The sequence below is a fragment of the Dama dama genome, chromosome 20 (assembly GCF_033118175.1).
Source record: "Dama dama isolate Ldn47 chromosome 20, ASM3311817v1, whole genome shotgun sequence".
Lineage (NCBI taxonomy): Eukaryota > Metazoa > Chordata > Mammalia > Artiodactyla > Cervidae > Dama > Dama dama.
The window spans coordinates 91617905-91630246 of record NC_083700.1 but is presented as its reverse complement, the minus strand read 5'-3'; the positions used below and the strand labels follow the sequence as shown (position 1 = coordinate 91630246).

The 12342-nt window shown below is 42.5% G+C and overlaps 1 protein-coding gene across 4 annotated transcripts in view; it reads left to right on the top strand.

The window, feature by feature from the left end:
• Window positions 1-12342, top strand: part of OSBPL9 (oxysterol binding protein like 9) — a 164189-nt gene that overhangs the window by 98333 nt on the left and 53514 nt on the right. The window contains exon 1 of one of the 4 annotated variants that reach the window (XM_061121914.1): window positions 9707-9877. The exons of 2 other annotated variants lie outside the window; for them this stretch is intronic. In XM_061121914.1, coding sequence (XP_060977897.1) covers window positions 9851-9877 — 27 coding nt within the window. In that variant the 5' untranslated portion in view covers window positions 9707-9850. Of the gene's footprint in view, window positions 1-9706; window positions 9878-9982; window positions 10007-12342 lie in introns of those variants that run through there. One more of the 4 variants, XM_061121917.1, reaches the window with a different exon arrangement.

Genomic DNA, 12342 nt, shown 5'->3' with positions numbered 1-12342 from the left:
TTGGAGAAGACTCTTGAGAGTCCCTTGGACTGCAAGGAGATCCAACCAGTCCATCCTAAAGGAGATCAGTCCTGGGTGTTCTTTGGAAAGACTGATGTTGAAGCTGAAACTCCAATACTTTGGCCACCTGATGTGAAGAGCTGACTCATTTGAAAAGACCCTGATGCTGGGAAAGGTTGAGGGCAGGAGGAGAAGGGGGTGACAGAGGTGGTTGGATGGCATCACCTACTCGATGGACATGGGTTTGGGTGGACTCCCGGAGTTGGTGATGGACAGGGAGGCCTGGAATGCTGTGGTTCATGGGGTCTCAAAGAGTTGGACACAATAGCAACTGAACTGAACTGAACTGAGCTTTAGTTATGTAGTTCAAAGATAAGTATTGAAGATCCCTCTGATACATGGGTTGTCATATGTGACTTTAAGGCATTGGTCACTTAATTTTCTTCTAAAACAACTTGTAGATTTCTTTAGAAACACTTGAATTGCTAAATTTGATTAGAAGTCCTACTGTTTCTTGGAATAAAATGAGTATGTTGCCTTGTATTATTTAATTACCTTTCATTTTAAATGCTACAACTTTTGTGCACACTAATTTTATACTGGGATTAGGAAAATGAGAATTATGTATCTGTAACACAGTTACCTCTAATATGAAACTGAGAAAAGGTAGACTCTGGACTTAGCTAAATTATTACAAGACTATGGTAAATCATATTCTCTGTTGCCATTATGATCAATATCCTCCAAGCTAGGCTTCAGCATTATGTGAACCAAGAACTTCCAGATGTCCAACCTGAGTTTACAAAAGGCAGAAGAACCAGAGATCACATTGCCAGCTTTCGCTGGATCATAGTTAAAGCAAGGGAATACCAGAAAAACATCTACATCTGTTTCATTGACTACGCTAAAGCCTTTGACTGTGTGGATCATAACCAACTGTGGAAAACTCTTAAAGAGATGGGAATACCAGATCATCTTATCTGTCTCCTATGAAACCTGTATGTGGGTCAAGAAGCAACAGTTAGTTCCTGTATGGAACAACTGCCTGGTTCAAGATTGAGAAAGGAGTCCGACAACGCTGTTTATTGTCGCTTGGTTTATTTAACTTATATGCAGAGTACATCAGGTGAAATGCCAGTCTGAATTATTTATAAACTGGAATCAAGATTGTGGATATCAACAACCTCAGATAATGCGGATGATACCATTCTAATGGCAGAAAGTGAAAAGGAACTAGAGAGCCTCTTGATGAGGGTAAAGGAGGAAAGTGAAAAAGCTGGCTAAAACTCAATATAGAAAGACTAAGATCATGGCATCTGGTCCCATCATTTCGCAAATAGAAGGGGAAAAGGTGGCAGCAGTGACAGATTTCATTTTCTTGGGCTCTAAAATCTCTGTGGATGGTGACTGCAGCCATGAAATTAGAGGATGATTGCTTCTTGGCAGGAAAGCTATGACAAACCTAGACAGTGTGTTAAAAAGCAAAGACATCACCTTACTGACAAAGGTCCACATAGTCAAAGCTATGGTCTTTCCACTTGTCATGTATGGATGTAAGAACTGGACAAATAAAGAAGGCAGAGTGCCGAAGAATTAATGCTTTCAAACTGTGGTGCTGGAGAAGACTCTTGAGAGTCCCTTGGACAGCAAGGAGATCAAACTAGTGAATCTTAAAGGAAATCAACCCTGAATACTCTTTGGAAGGACTGATGCTAAAGCTGAAGCTCCAGTACTTTGGCCACCTGATGCTAACAGCTGACTCACTGGAAAAGACCCTGATGCTGGGAAAGACTGAAGGCAGAAGGAGAAGACGATGACAGAGGATGAGATGGCTGGATAGCATTACTGATTCAATGGATATGACCTTGGGCAAACTCCAGGAGATGGTTAGGGACAGGGTAGCCTGGCATGTTACAGTTTGTGGGGTTGTGAAGCATCAGACATGCCTTGGCAACTGAACAACAGCATTGCCATGACACCAGTCTTAGACACTTAAGTCTATCAAAAATAAAAAACAAACCCAATTTATAATTGGGTCCACTAAATTTATACTAGGATTTACTTTTTCTACTACACTGTCAAAAATGATAGTGCCTTAGATTTTGAAGCTCTTGACCCCTGATGATGATGATGATAATGGTGGTGGTGGTGGTGGTAGAGGCTTTGGAGGACACACACACAATCTGATACTTTGGTATGTACTGTTAAATGCAAAGTCTTTAATGACCCTATGGATCTGTCTTGTTGGGAAGATAACAAGAACACATGAAAAGCACATGAACGAACTGGTAAGCAAAAATTACATAGATTAAGTTTGTCTCTTATAGGGTCAAATAGTGCAGTTTATAAACAGATTTAGAGATATAGGCTTTTTTTTCTGCCTTGACCTGGAGAACTGTTTGATCAGCCAGTATTGAATCAAAGTCCTTTGAGCTTCTCTGGCACAAAATTAACTGCTAGAAAAGCAGATATGAAAGGAAAAAAATGTAAAGGGCATTAGTGAAGGTTATTAGACACTGACCTTAACCTTGTCCATCTGGCAAAATTAATGTATTTTTATCCATCACTGCTTATAGTTTCACTGATGTTTATCATAGAATTAATGTTTATCTTCAGACTGTTAACAGATGAACTTCATTATTGAGCACTTAATATGTGCCAGGCATTTGGCTAAATATTGAGGCTATGATGAACAAAATCAGATAGATTTTTACCTCTTTACCTCTTACAGTCTAGTGATGAACATAAACATTAAATAAAGAATTATGCAAATAGAAAACAGAGCCATGGTTGGCAGAATTGACTGCTTGAGGGGCACAAGGTAAATTTTGGGATACTGGAAATGTTCTATGTCTTAATTGTGGTGGCTGCACTTGTGCATACATTTATCAAAATACATTGAACTCTGTACATCTAAAAAGGATACATTTAATTATATATAAATCACAACAGTATGTTTGTTTAAAGAAAGAAAGAAAAAAAGGTGAAGTCACTTAGTTGTGTCTGACTCTCTGCGACTCCATGAACTGTGGCCTACCAGGCTCCTCTGTCCATGGGATTCTCCAGGCAAGAATACTGGAGAGGGTTGCCATTTCCTTCTCCATGTTTGTTTAAAAAATAACTCAAATACATGTAAAATTATAGCCGTAATAAGTTTTACAAAGGAGTGTGCAAGGGCTATGAGAACATAAAATAGAATTCACATAGGCAGGGAGGAAATGATGAGTAGAAGTAAATTAAGTGAAGGATGGGGATTGGTTTCATGGAGACATGAAATAACCACAGGGCCCACGTGTCAAGTCCCTGAGGTTAGAAGATCCATGGCAAATTGAAAGAACTTGGAAAAGGCCATTGTGTGGAGTGGAGAAAATAAGGGAGTAGAAGATGTAAAATGGGTAGGGCTAATGGACAGGGAGGGCTAAACCTTGCATACTATTGATGAATACTCAGTTGTATCCTAAGCACAATGGTAAGCAGTTGAAGTTCTTTAATGGGGTCAGGTTAGGAACACTGGCCTGGAGGAAGCACAAGCTGATTACGAGGAGAAATAACAATGACGTCAGATATGCAGATGACACCACCCTTATGGCAGAAAGTGAAGAACTAAAGATCCTCTTGATGAAAGTGAAAGAGGAGAGTGAAAAAGTTGGCTTAAAAAAAAAAAAAGTTGGCTTAAGGCTCAATATTTGGAAAACTAAGATCATTGCATCCAGTCCCATCACTTTATGTCAAATAGATGGGGAAACAGTGGAAACAGTGGCTGACTTTTTTTGCGGGGGGGTGGGGGGCCTCCAAAATCACTGCAGATGGTGATTGCAGCCATGAAATTAAAAGATGCTTACTTCTTGGAAGAAAAACTATGACCAACCTAGACAGCATATTACAAAGCAGAGACATTACTTTGTCAACAAAGGCCTGTCTAGTCAAGGCTATGGTTTATCCAGTAGTCATGTATGGATGTGAGAGTTGGACTATAAAGAAAGCTGAGTGCGAAAGAATTGATGCTTTTGAACTCTGGTGTTGGAGAAGACTCTTGAGAGTCCCTTGGACTGCAAGGAGATCCAACCAGTCCATCCTAAAGGAGATCAGTCCTGGGTGTTCTTTGGAAAGACTGATGTTGAAGCTGAAACTCCAATACTTTGGCCACCTGATGTGAAGAGCTGACTCATTTGAAAAGACCCTGATGCTGGGAAAGATTGAGGGCAGGAGGAGAAGGGGATGACGGAGGATGAGATGGTTGGATGGCATCACCTACTCGATGGACATGAATTTGGGTAGACTCTGAGAGTTTGTGATGGACAGGGAGGCCTGGCGTGCTGCGGTTCATGGGGTCTCAAAGAGTCAGACACGACTGAGCGACTGAACTGAGCTGGGTAGGGCAAGGTCAGGTGAGGAGGCAGTCACAGCTGGTTTTGGAAACCAACTGCTGTGGCCCGAAGTGTTAAGAAAGAATTGGAGGAGCTTTAAAAAGCAGGAATACTTTACTAAGGCGATCATTGCAAGAGGCTGGATCTGTAATTGAGTGGTGGTGATGGAGTTAGGTAGATAGAATTGAGATTGTATTCAGGAGGGAAAATGGCAGAATGTGGTGATGGATTGAATGTGGAATGGGTAAAGTGTCAAGGACTTCCAGATTTAATTTACTGTGTGGATGGTACTGATTTTTACTTACTGATATAGGTAGGACTGGAAGAGGATCAGGCTTTTGAGGGAGGGGATGCAGGAAGAAGAGAATGTATTTGGTATTGGACATTTTGAAAAAAATGTACATAAAACCACTGGGATCTTTACAGTGGATCAAGCATCTATTAAGTGTTTTGTGCAATGTACAAGGTGCTAGTCTTAAGGGCTACCAGTAGAGATAGAAAAATTAATTAGCTGCTTAGTGGCACTAGTGGTAAAGAATCCACCTGCCAACATAGGAGACGCCAGAGACATGGGTCTGGAGGATCCCCTGGAGGAGGAAATGGCAACCCACTCCAGTATTCTTGCCTGGAAAATTCCACGGACAGAGGAGCCTGGTGGGCTACAGTCCATGGGGTCACAAAGAGTTGGACATGACTGAGCACACATGCCTAAACTTTGTTTAGGAGTTTAATAAAATTACAGTTACATATATAACCATGAACCATTAGAACCCCATGAAGAGTATGAAAGGCAAAAATATAGGACACTGAAAGATGAACTCCCCAGGTCGGTAGGTGCCCAATATGCTACTGGAGAACAGTGGAGTAATAACACCAGAAAGAATGAAGAGACAGAGCCAGAGCAAAAACAACACCCAGTTGTGGATGTGACTGGTGGTGGAAGTAAAGTCCCATGCTGTAAAGAACAATATTGCATAGGAACCTAGAATGTTAGGTCCATGAATCAAGGTAAATTGGAAGTGGTCAAACAGGAGATGGCAAGAGTGAACATGGACATTTTAGAAATCAGGGAACTAAAATGGGCTGGAATGAGTGAATTTAACTCAGATGACCATTATATGTACTATTGTGGGTAAGAATCCCTTAGAGGAAATGGAATAGCTCTCATAGTCAACGAAAGAGTGAAATGAAGTACTTGAGTGTGATCTCAAAAACAACAGAATGCTCTCTGTTTCCAAGGCAAATCGTTCAGTATCACAGTAATTGAAGTCTGTGCCCCAAGCAGTAATGCTGAAGAAGCTGAAGTTGAACCATTCTATGAAGGACCTACAAGACTTTCTAGAACACACACCCAAAAAAGATGTCCTTTTCATTATAGGGAATTGGAATGCAAAAGTAGGAAGTCAAGAGATACCTGAAATAACAGGCAAATTTGTCCTTGGAGTACAAAATGAAGCAGGGCAAAGGCTAACAGAGTTTTGCCAAGAGAATGCACTGGTCATAGCAAACACTCTCTTTCAGTAACACAAGAGAAGACTCTACACATGGACATCATCAGGTGGTCAACACCAAAATCAGATTGATAATATTCTTTGAAGCCAAAGATGGAGAACCTCTAGAGAGTCAGCAAAACAAGACCGGGAGCTGACTGTGGCTCAGATCATGAACAACTTACTGTAAAATTGAGACTGAAAGAAAGTAGGGAAAACCACTAGACCATTCAGGTATGACCTATATCAAATCCCTTATGATTATACAGTGGAAGTGACAAATAGATTTAAGGGATTAGATCTGATAGAGTGCCTGAAGAACTATGGATGGAGGTTCGTGACATTGTACAGGAGGTGGTGATCAAGACCATCCCCAAGAAAAAGAAATGCAAAAAGGCAAAATGGTTGTCTGGGGAGGCCTTACAAATAGCTGAGAAAAGAAGAGAAGCGAAAAGCAAAGGAGAAAAGGAAAGATATACCCATTTGAATGCAGAGTTCCAAAGAATAGCAAGGAGAGATAAGAAAGCCTTCCTTAGTGATCAGTACAAAGAAATAAAGGAAAACAACAGAATGGGAAAGACTAGAGATCTCTTCAAGAAATGTAGAGATACCAAGGAAACATTTCATGAAAAGATGGGCACAATAAAGGACAGAAATGGTGTGGGCCTAACAGAAGCAGAAGATATTAAGAAGAGGTGGCAAGAATACACAGAAGAACTGTACAAAAAACATCTTCATGACCCAGATAACCATGACGGTGTGATCACTCACCTAGAGCCAGACATCCTGGAATGTGAAGTCAAGTGGGCCTTAGGAAACATCACTATGAACAAAGCTAGTGGAGGTGATGGAATTCCAACGGATCTTTTTCAAATCCTAAAAGATGATGCTGTGAAAGTGCTGCACTCAATATGCCAGCAAATTTGGAAAACTCAGCAGTGGCCACCGGACTGGAAAAGGTCAGTTGACATTCCAATCCCAAAGTAAGAAAATGCCAAGGAAAACTCAAACTACCACACAATTATACTCATCTCACACACTAGCAAAGTAATGATCAAAATTCTCCATGCCAGGCTTCAACAGTATGTGAACCATGAACTTCCACATGTTCAAACTGGATTTAGAAAAGGCAGTGGAACCAGAGATGAAATTGCCAACATCCGTTGGGTAATCGAAAAAGCAAGAGAGTTCAAGAAAAACATCTGCTTTACTGACTACGCCAAAGCCTTTGACTGTGTGGATCACAATAAATAGTGAAAAATTCTTAAAGAGATGGAAATACCCAGCCCACCTTTCCTGCCTCCTGAGAAATCTGTATGCAGGTCAAGAAGCAATAGTTAGAACTGGACTTGAAACAACAGATTGGTTCCAAATCAGGAAAGGAGTATGCCAAGGCTGTATATTATTACCTTGCCTATTTAACTTATTTGTGTAATACATCATGTGAAATGCCGGGCTGGATGAAGTACAAGCTGGAATCAAGATTGCTGGGAATTATTTACAATAGTTAAAACATGGAAGCAACCTAGATGTCCATCAACAGATGAATGGATAAAGAATTGTGGTATATATACACAATGGAATATTACTCAGTCATAAAAAGGAACACATTTTAGTCAGTTCTAATGAGGTGGATCAACTGAGAACCTATTATACAGAGTGAAGTGAGTCAGAAAGAGAAAGATAAATATCGTATTCTAATACATATATACGGAATCTAGAAAAATGGTACTGAAGAATTTATTTACAAGGCAACAGTGACGGGAGGAGAGAGAGGTGGGAGGGGGGATCGGGATGGGGAATACGTGTAAATCTATGGCTGATTCATATCAATGTATGACAAAACCCACTGAAATGTTGTGAAGTAATTAGCCTCCAACTAATAAAAAAAAAAAAAAGGCAACAGTGAAGAAACAGACATAGAGAATAGACTTATGGACATGTGGAGAGGGTAAGAGAGGGTGAGACCTATGGAAAGGGTAACATGGAAACTTACCTTACCATATGTAAAATATATTGCCAACAGGAATTTGCCGTTCGGCTCAGGAAACTCAAACAGGGGCTCTGTATCAACCTAGAGGGGTGGGATGGGGAGGGAGATGGGAGGGAATTTCAAAAGGGAGGGGATATATGTGTGCCTATGGCTGCTTCATGTTGAGGTTTGACAGAAAACAAGAAAATTCTATAAAGCAATTATCCTTCAATAAAAACAAAAAAGAAAAGATTGCTGGGAGAAATATCAGTAACTTCAGATATGCAGATGACACCACCCTTATGACAGAATGCGAAGAACTAAAGAGCCTCTTGATGAAAGTGAAAGAGGAGAGTGAAAAAGTTGGCTTAAAACAACATTCAGAAAACTAAGATCATGGCATCCAGTCCCACCACTTCATGGCAAATAGATGGGGAAACAATGGAAACAGTGACAGACCTTATTTTGGGGGCTCCAAAATCACTGCAGATGGTGACTGCAGCCATGAAATTAAAAGAGCCTTACTCCTTGGAAGAAAAGCTACGGCCAACCTAGACAGCATATTAAAAAGCAGAGACATTACTTTGCCAACAAGGGTCCGTCTAGTCAAAGCTATGGTTTTTTCAGTAGTCACGTATGGACGTGATAGTAGGACTATAAAGAAAGCTGAGAGCTGAAGAATGGATGCTTTTAAACTGTGGTGTTGGAGAAGACTCTTGAGAGTCCCTTGAACTGCAGGGAGATCAAACCAGTCAATCCTAAAGGAAATCAGTCCTCAACAGTCATTGGAAGGACTGATGCTGAAGCTGAAGCTCCAATTCCTTGGCTCTCTTGGCAAAGAGCTGATTCCCTGGGAAAGATTGAAGCCGGAGAAGGGGACGACCGAGGATGAGATGGTTGGATAGCATCACCGACTGGATGGACATGAGTTCGAGTAAGCTCCAGGAGTTGGTAATGGGCAGGGAAGCCTGGAATGCTGCAGTCCATGGGGTTGCAAAGTCGGACAGGACTGAGCACCGGAACTGAGATAACCATAATGAAAGAATTGTAAGAGCAGGAGGTAATTGCCCTCCAGATCAGTAACTCAGTAATTTATTTGTGTCTGTGATTTCCTGCAGATTGGATGATTTTTTTGTTCAGGTTCCCTAAGCCCTAGAAGTTATGTCATTTGGCTTCCCAAAGTATTTTCACAAGCCACCTACATTCCTTATGGAGCTGTGGCACAACAGCAAGCCCATGTTTGCCTGGATTAATAAAACAGGCACCGCTGCTTTTGTTTATTGATATAGTATCTGCCCCCCCCACCCCCCCACCCCCGACGCACTCTCTCGCCTCGCGACACAAACAACTTTCCGGAAGTAAGAAAAAGCAGTCATCCAGATGAAATCTGACTCTACAGCTGCCAAAATAGAGGATGTCGAGCTAGATGCGGTTGGGTTTAGTGTAGCACGTTTTCGTCTGTGACCGGGTCTTTGCGCAGTCGCCACCCTACGGGAACCTTCGGGGCCGGAGCCCCGACGCCTATCTGAGCTCCCTCGAGCCTCGAGCTCCCTTTCCTGGGAGTAGCAATTGGCGTGGTGGGGCAGCCGCGAGCCCCGAGGAATAGGTCCGGGCGTGGCAGCCGGCCAGAGCCCGGAGGTGAGCCCCGCGCGAGGCGGTGGGCGGGCTGGGGAGCTGAGCGGTCCAGATGCCCGGCCGCCTCGGGCGGCCCCTCCCGCCTCTCCACCCCAAAATTGGCCTAACCGCCAATCGTCGGCCGCGCACCTCCTTTACCGCAGGTGACCCATGGCCAATCGCCAGGGGTCTCTTTGCCAGGAGGTGTCAGAGTCAGCCAATCGTTGCGGCCCCTCGGCCGGGGCGGGGCAGGGGTAGGGAGTGAGGGGCTGTCCCGCGGGAAAGGCAGAACCTGAGGAGACCAACTGCACCGCGTCGGTGAAAAGGCGGAGGGAGGCGAAGAGGGGTGCTCGGCAGCAGCCCTCGGCTCCCTCCCCTGGAGGCACAGAGGGCGGGGGCCTTGGCGAATGGCTTTCTTGCTGGCCACTTGCGGAGTGAGTAGACCCGGAGGGTCTGGGAGAGGGGCCGGCTCCCACCCCTGAGTTCCCAGGGACCCTGCTGCTTGCCCAGGCCGTGGGCGCGAGTGTGAGTCTCTCCCAGCCTCCATCCCGTCGCCCCCTGGGGTGAGTAGGACGGTGTGGCCGTCCGGGCCCTCTCTTCCGTGAGACTCTCCTCACTTCCTCGGCCGAGATGATTGGAGGCTGAGACTAGGGGCCTTCTGTATCCCAGAGAGGTCATTCGCCACCAACCAAACCAGTCTGGAGAGAATCGCTTCCCCTTTTTTGATTCATTTTCGTGGAACTGTAGTTTTCTTTCGAAAGCTGTCTCAAGATATTGAACACAAGAGTTAGACTTTCTCTTAATGTGGAAGTTTAATTTTGACCAGTTGCCCAGTAGTAGAATTTCCTGTTGCGGGCCAAACATTTTCTGTTGTTTTATTTTTGGCTGTGTTCTTGCCTTGGCCAATATTTTTGTGTGTAATAATTATGGGTGTTGTTTCTTGTGAGTATATGTGTGTGTTGGGAAGGGGAGGTGGTTTTATGTTTTTGGGGTAGTTTGTGCAAACATACTGAAAACTTTGGAATAGTTTTATGGTGTTCCCGTAAAAACTGGAGGGGAAAGTTTAGGTTCTCAGTAAGCTTGGTTATGGAAAGTTAACTATAAGCAATGGACTAGGAAGCGTGTATGAATCATGCATTTATTGCATCATTCCCACCATATTTAAGTGTTTTTGATATGAAAGAGTAAGAGATGTATTGATTAAGAAAATGTCTGCCGATTTGAAGTAACATTTGCCTTTACGTGTTGATTAAACTGTACTTTTAGCTGTATTCAGGAAATCAAAAGCAAATCAAGGAATTATTTCTTCTAATATTGAGTTAAGAAGGTGGCGAGATCTTAAAATAGTAGTTGCAGTTTTAAGAATTCTTGTACTGAACTTTAAGTTGGGAATTCTCATCCACCGTGGATCATCTCTCAGAACATTTCCTTTATTGAACTGAGTTTGTGATAAAGCCCTTTAATAAATAATGTTTACATCTTTCATTTACTTTTAATTAATTTTTTTTAATTTCACTTTTTATGTACCCCAGGACCTTAAAATACCATGTTACCTTTCCTATCCCAGGAAAGATAAAAACCACTAAAAATCAGACTTGCAGTCTGGAAAGCTTACCTTGGAAATTAGAAAGATAACAGAGAAACTGGATCTATTTTCAAAATGTTCTGAGTTTGATTTTGACAAAGGTGACACTACTTGAAGTACCCCTCAGTAAACACTAGGTTGCAATGACTCTTGATCACATTCATTTTGATATTTCCAAAGTCTTAGGGGGTGGTCTTTTTTCCTTTAGTGTGGAAAGATTGGTAATAATCTAATCACTGAGCCATCCCCAGTTGATAAGTTTGGTTGAAGCAGTAAAGAGCATTATGATACAACCATATTCTGCTGATTGGAAAATGAGGCAGTTGCATAGTTTGCAGTTTCTTGCTTGAGAAAGAGGCTATCAGGCTTTTATTTTAAAAAGGAAATTCTGAGATGTCCCCTGGGATATGTTGAGTTCTGTCAGTATCTGAGAACTGATGTTTATTGGGATTCTATAGAAAAAGACAGTTTTTTATGGATACTGTAATGTACTTGGGCTAGGATTATATTTGTACTAAAGCTTCCCTTGTGGCTCAGTCAGTAAACAATCTGCCTACAATGCAGGAGACACAGGTTTGATTCCTGGGTCAGGAATATCCATTGGAGAAGGAAATGGCAACCCACTCCAGTATCCTTGCCTGGAGAATCCCATGGACAGAGGATCCTGGCAGGCCACTGCCCATGGGGTCAGAAGAGTTGGACATGACTTAGCGACTAACCCACCACGAGATTATATTTAGGAAGATTTTCCAGTAGATGTTTCAGCAAAGATTATGTTTGAAAGAATAATTCTTAGGTTGAAAATGTGCTTAAACCAAGTACCTGTCCCTAAATATTTTAGTTAATTGAAGTTCCACCACACACAGGCAGTTAGTCATTTAAAGCCATTTTCCATCTCCCTTATTTTCTGTGTCCAGTTACCAGATTCTGTTTAATTTGCTTTAGAAATAGCTCTTGGGTTTATCCTCCCCCCACCCCCACCCCCCATCCCCCACCCCCTACATAAGTGTTTTAATTTAGGCCCTCATCATCTCTCACCTAAACTTTCACGAAACTTAACTAGTCTCCCTGTCACTAGACTCCCTCTACTCATATTCTTTTCCACAGTCAGAGCCCACTGAGTCACAGCTGTGCTTAAAAGCCTGTTTTGGCTCCCCCTTGCTCAAGCCCAGCTGCTGAGAATGTTCTTTAAGGCCCTTCACAACCTGGTGATAATTATCACTCTTGGTGTGGACTCAGCTGCAGGCATGCTACCCAGAGTATCTACTGTAGCATTATGAACTCTTACCTGTTTGGAACATGACATAGCCTCTA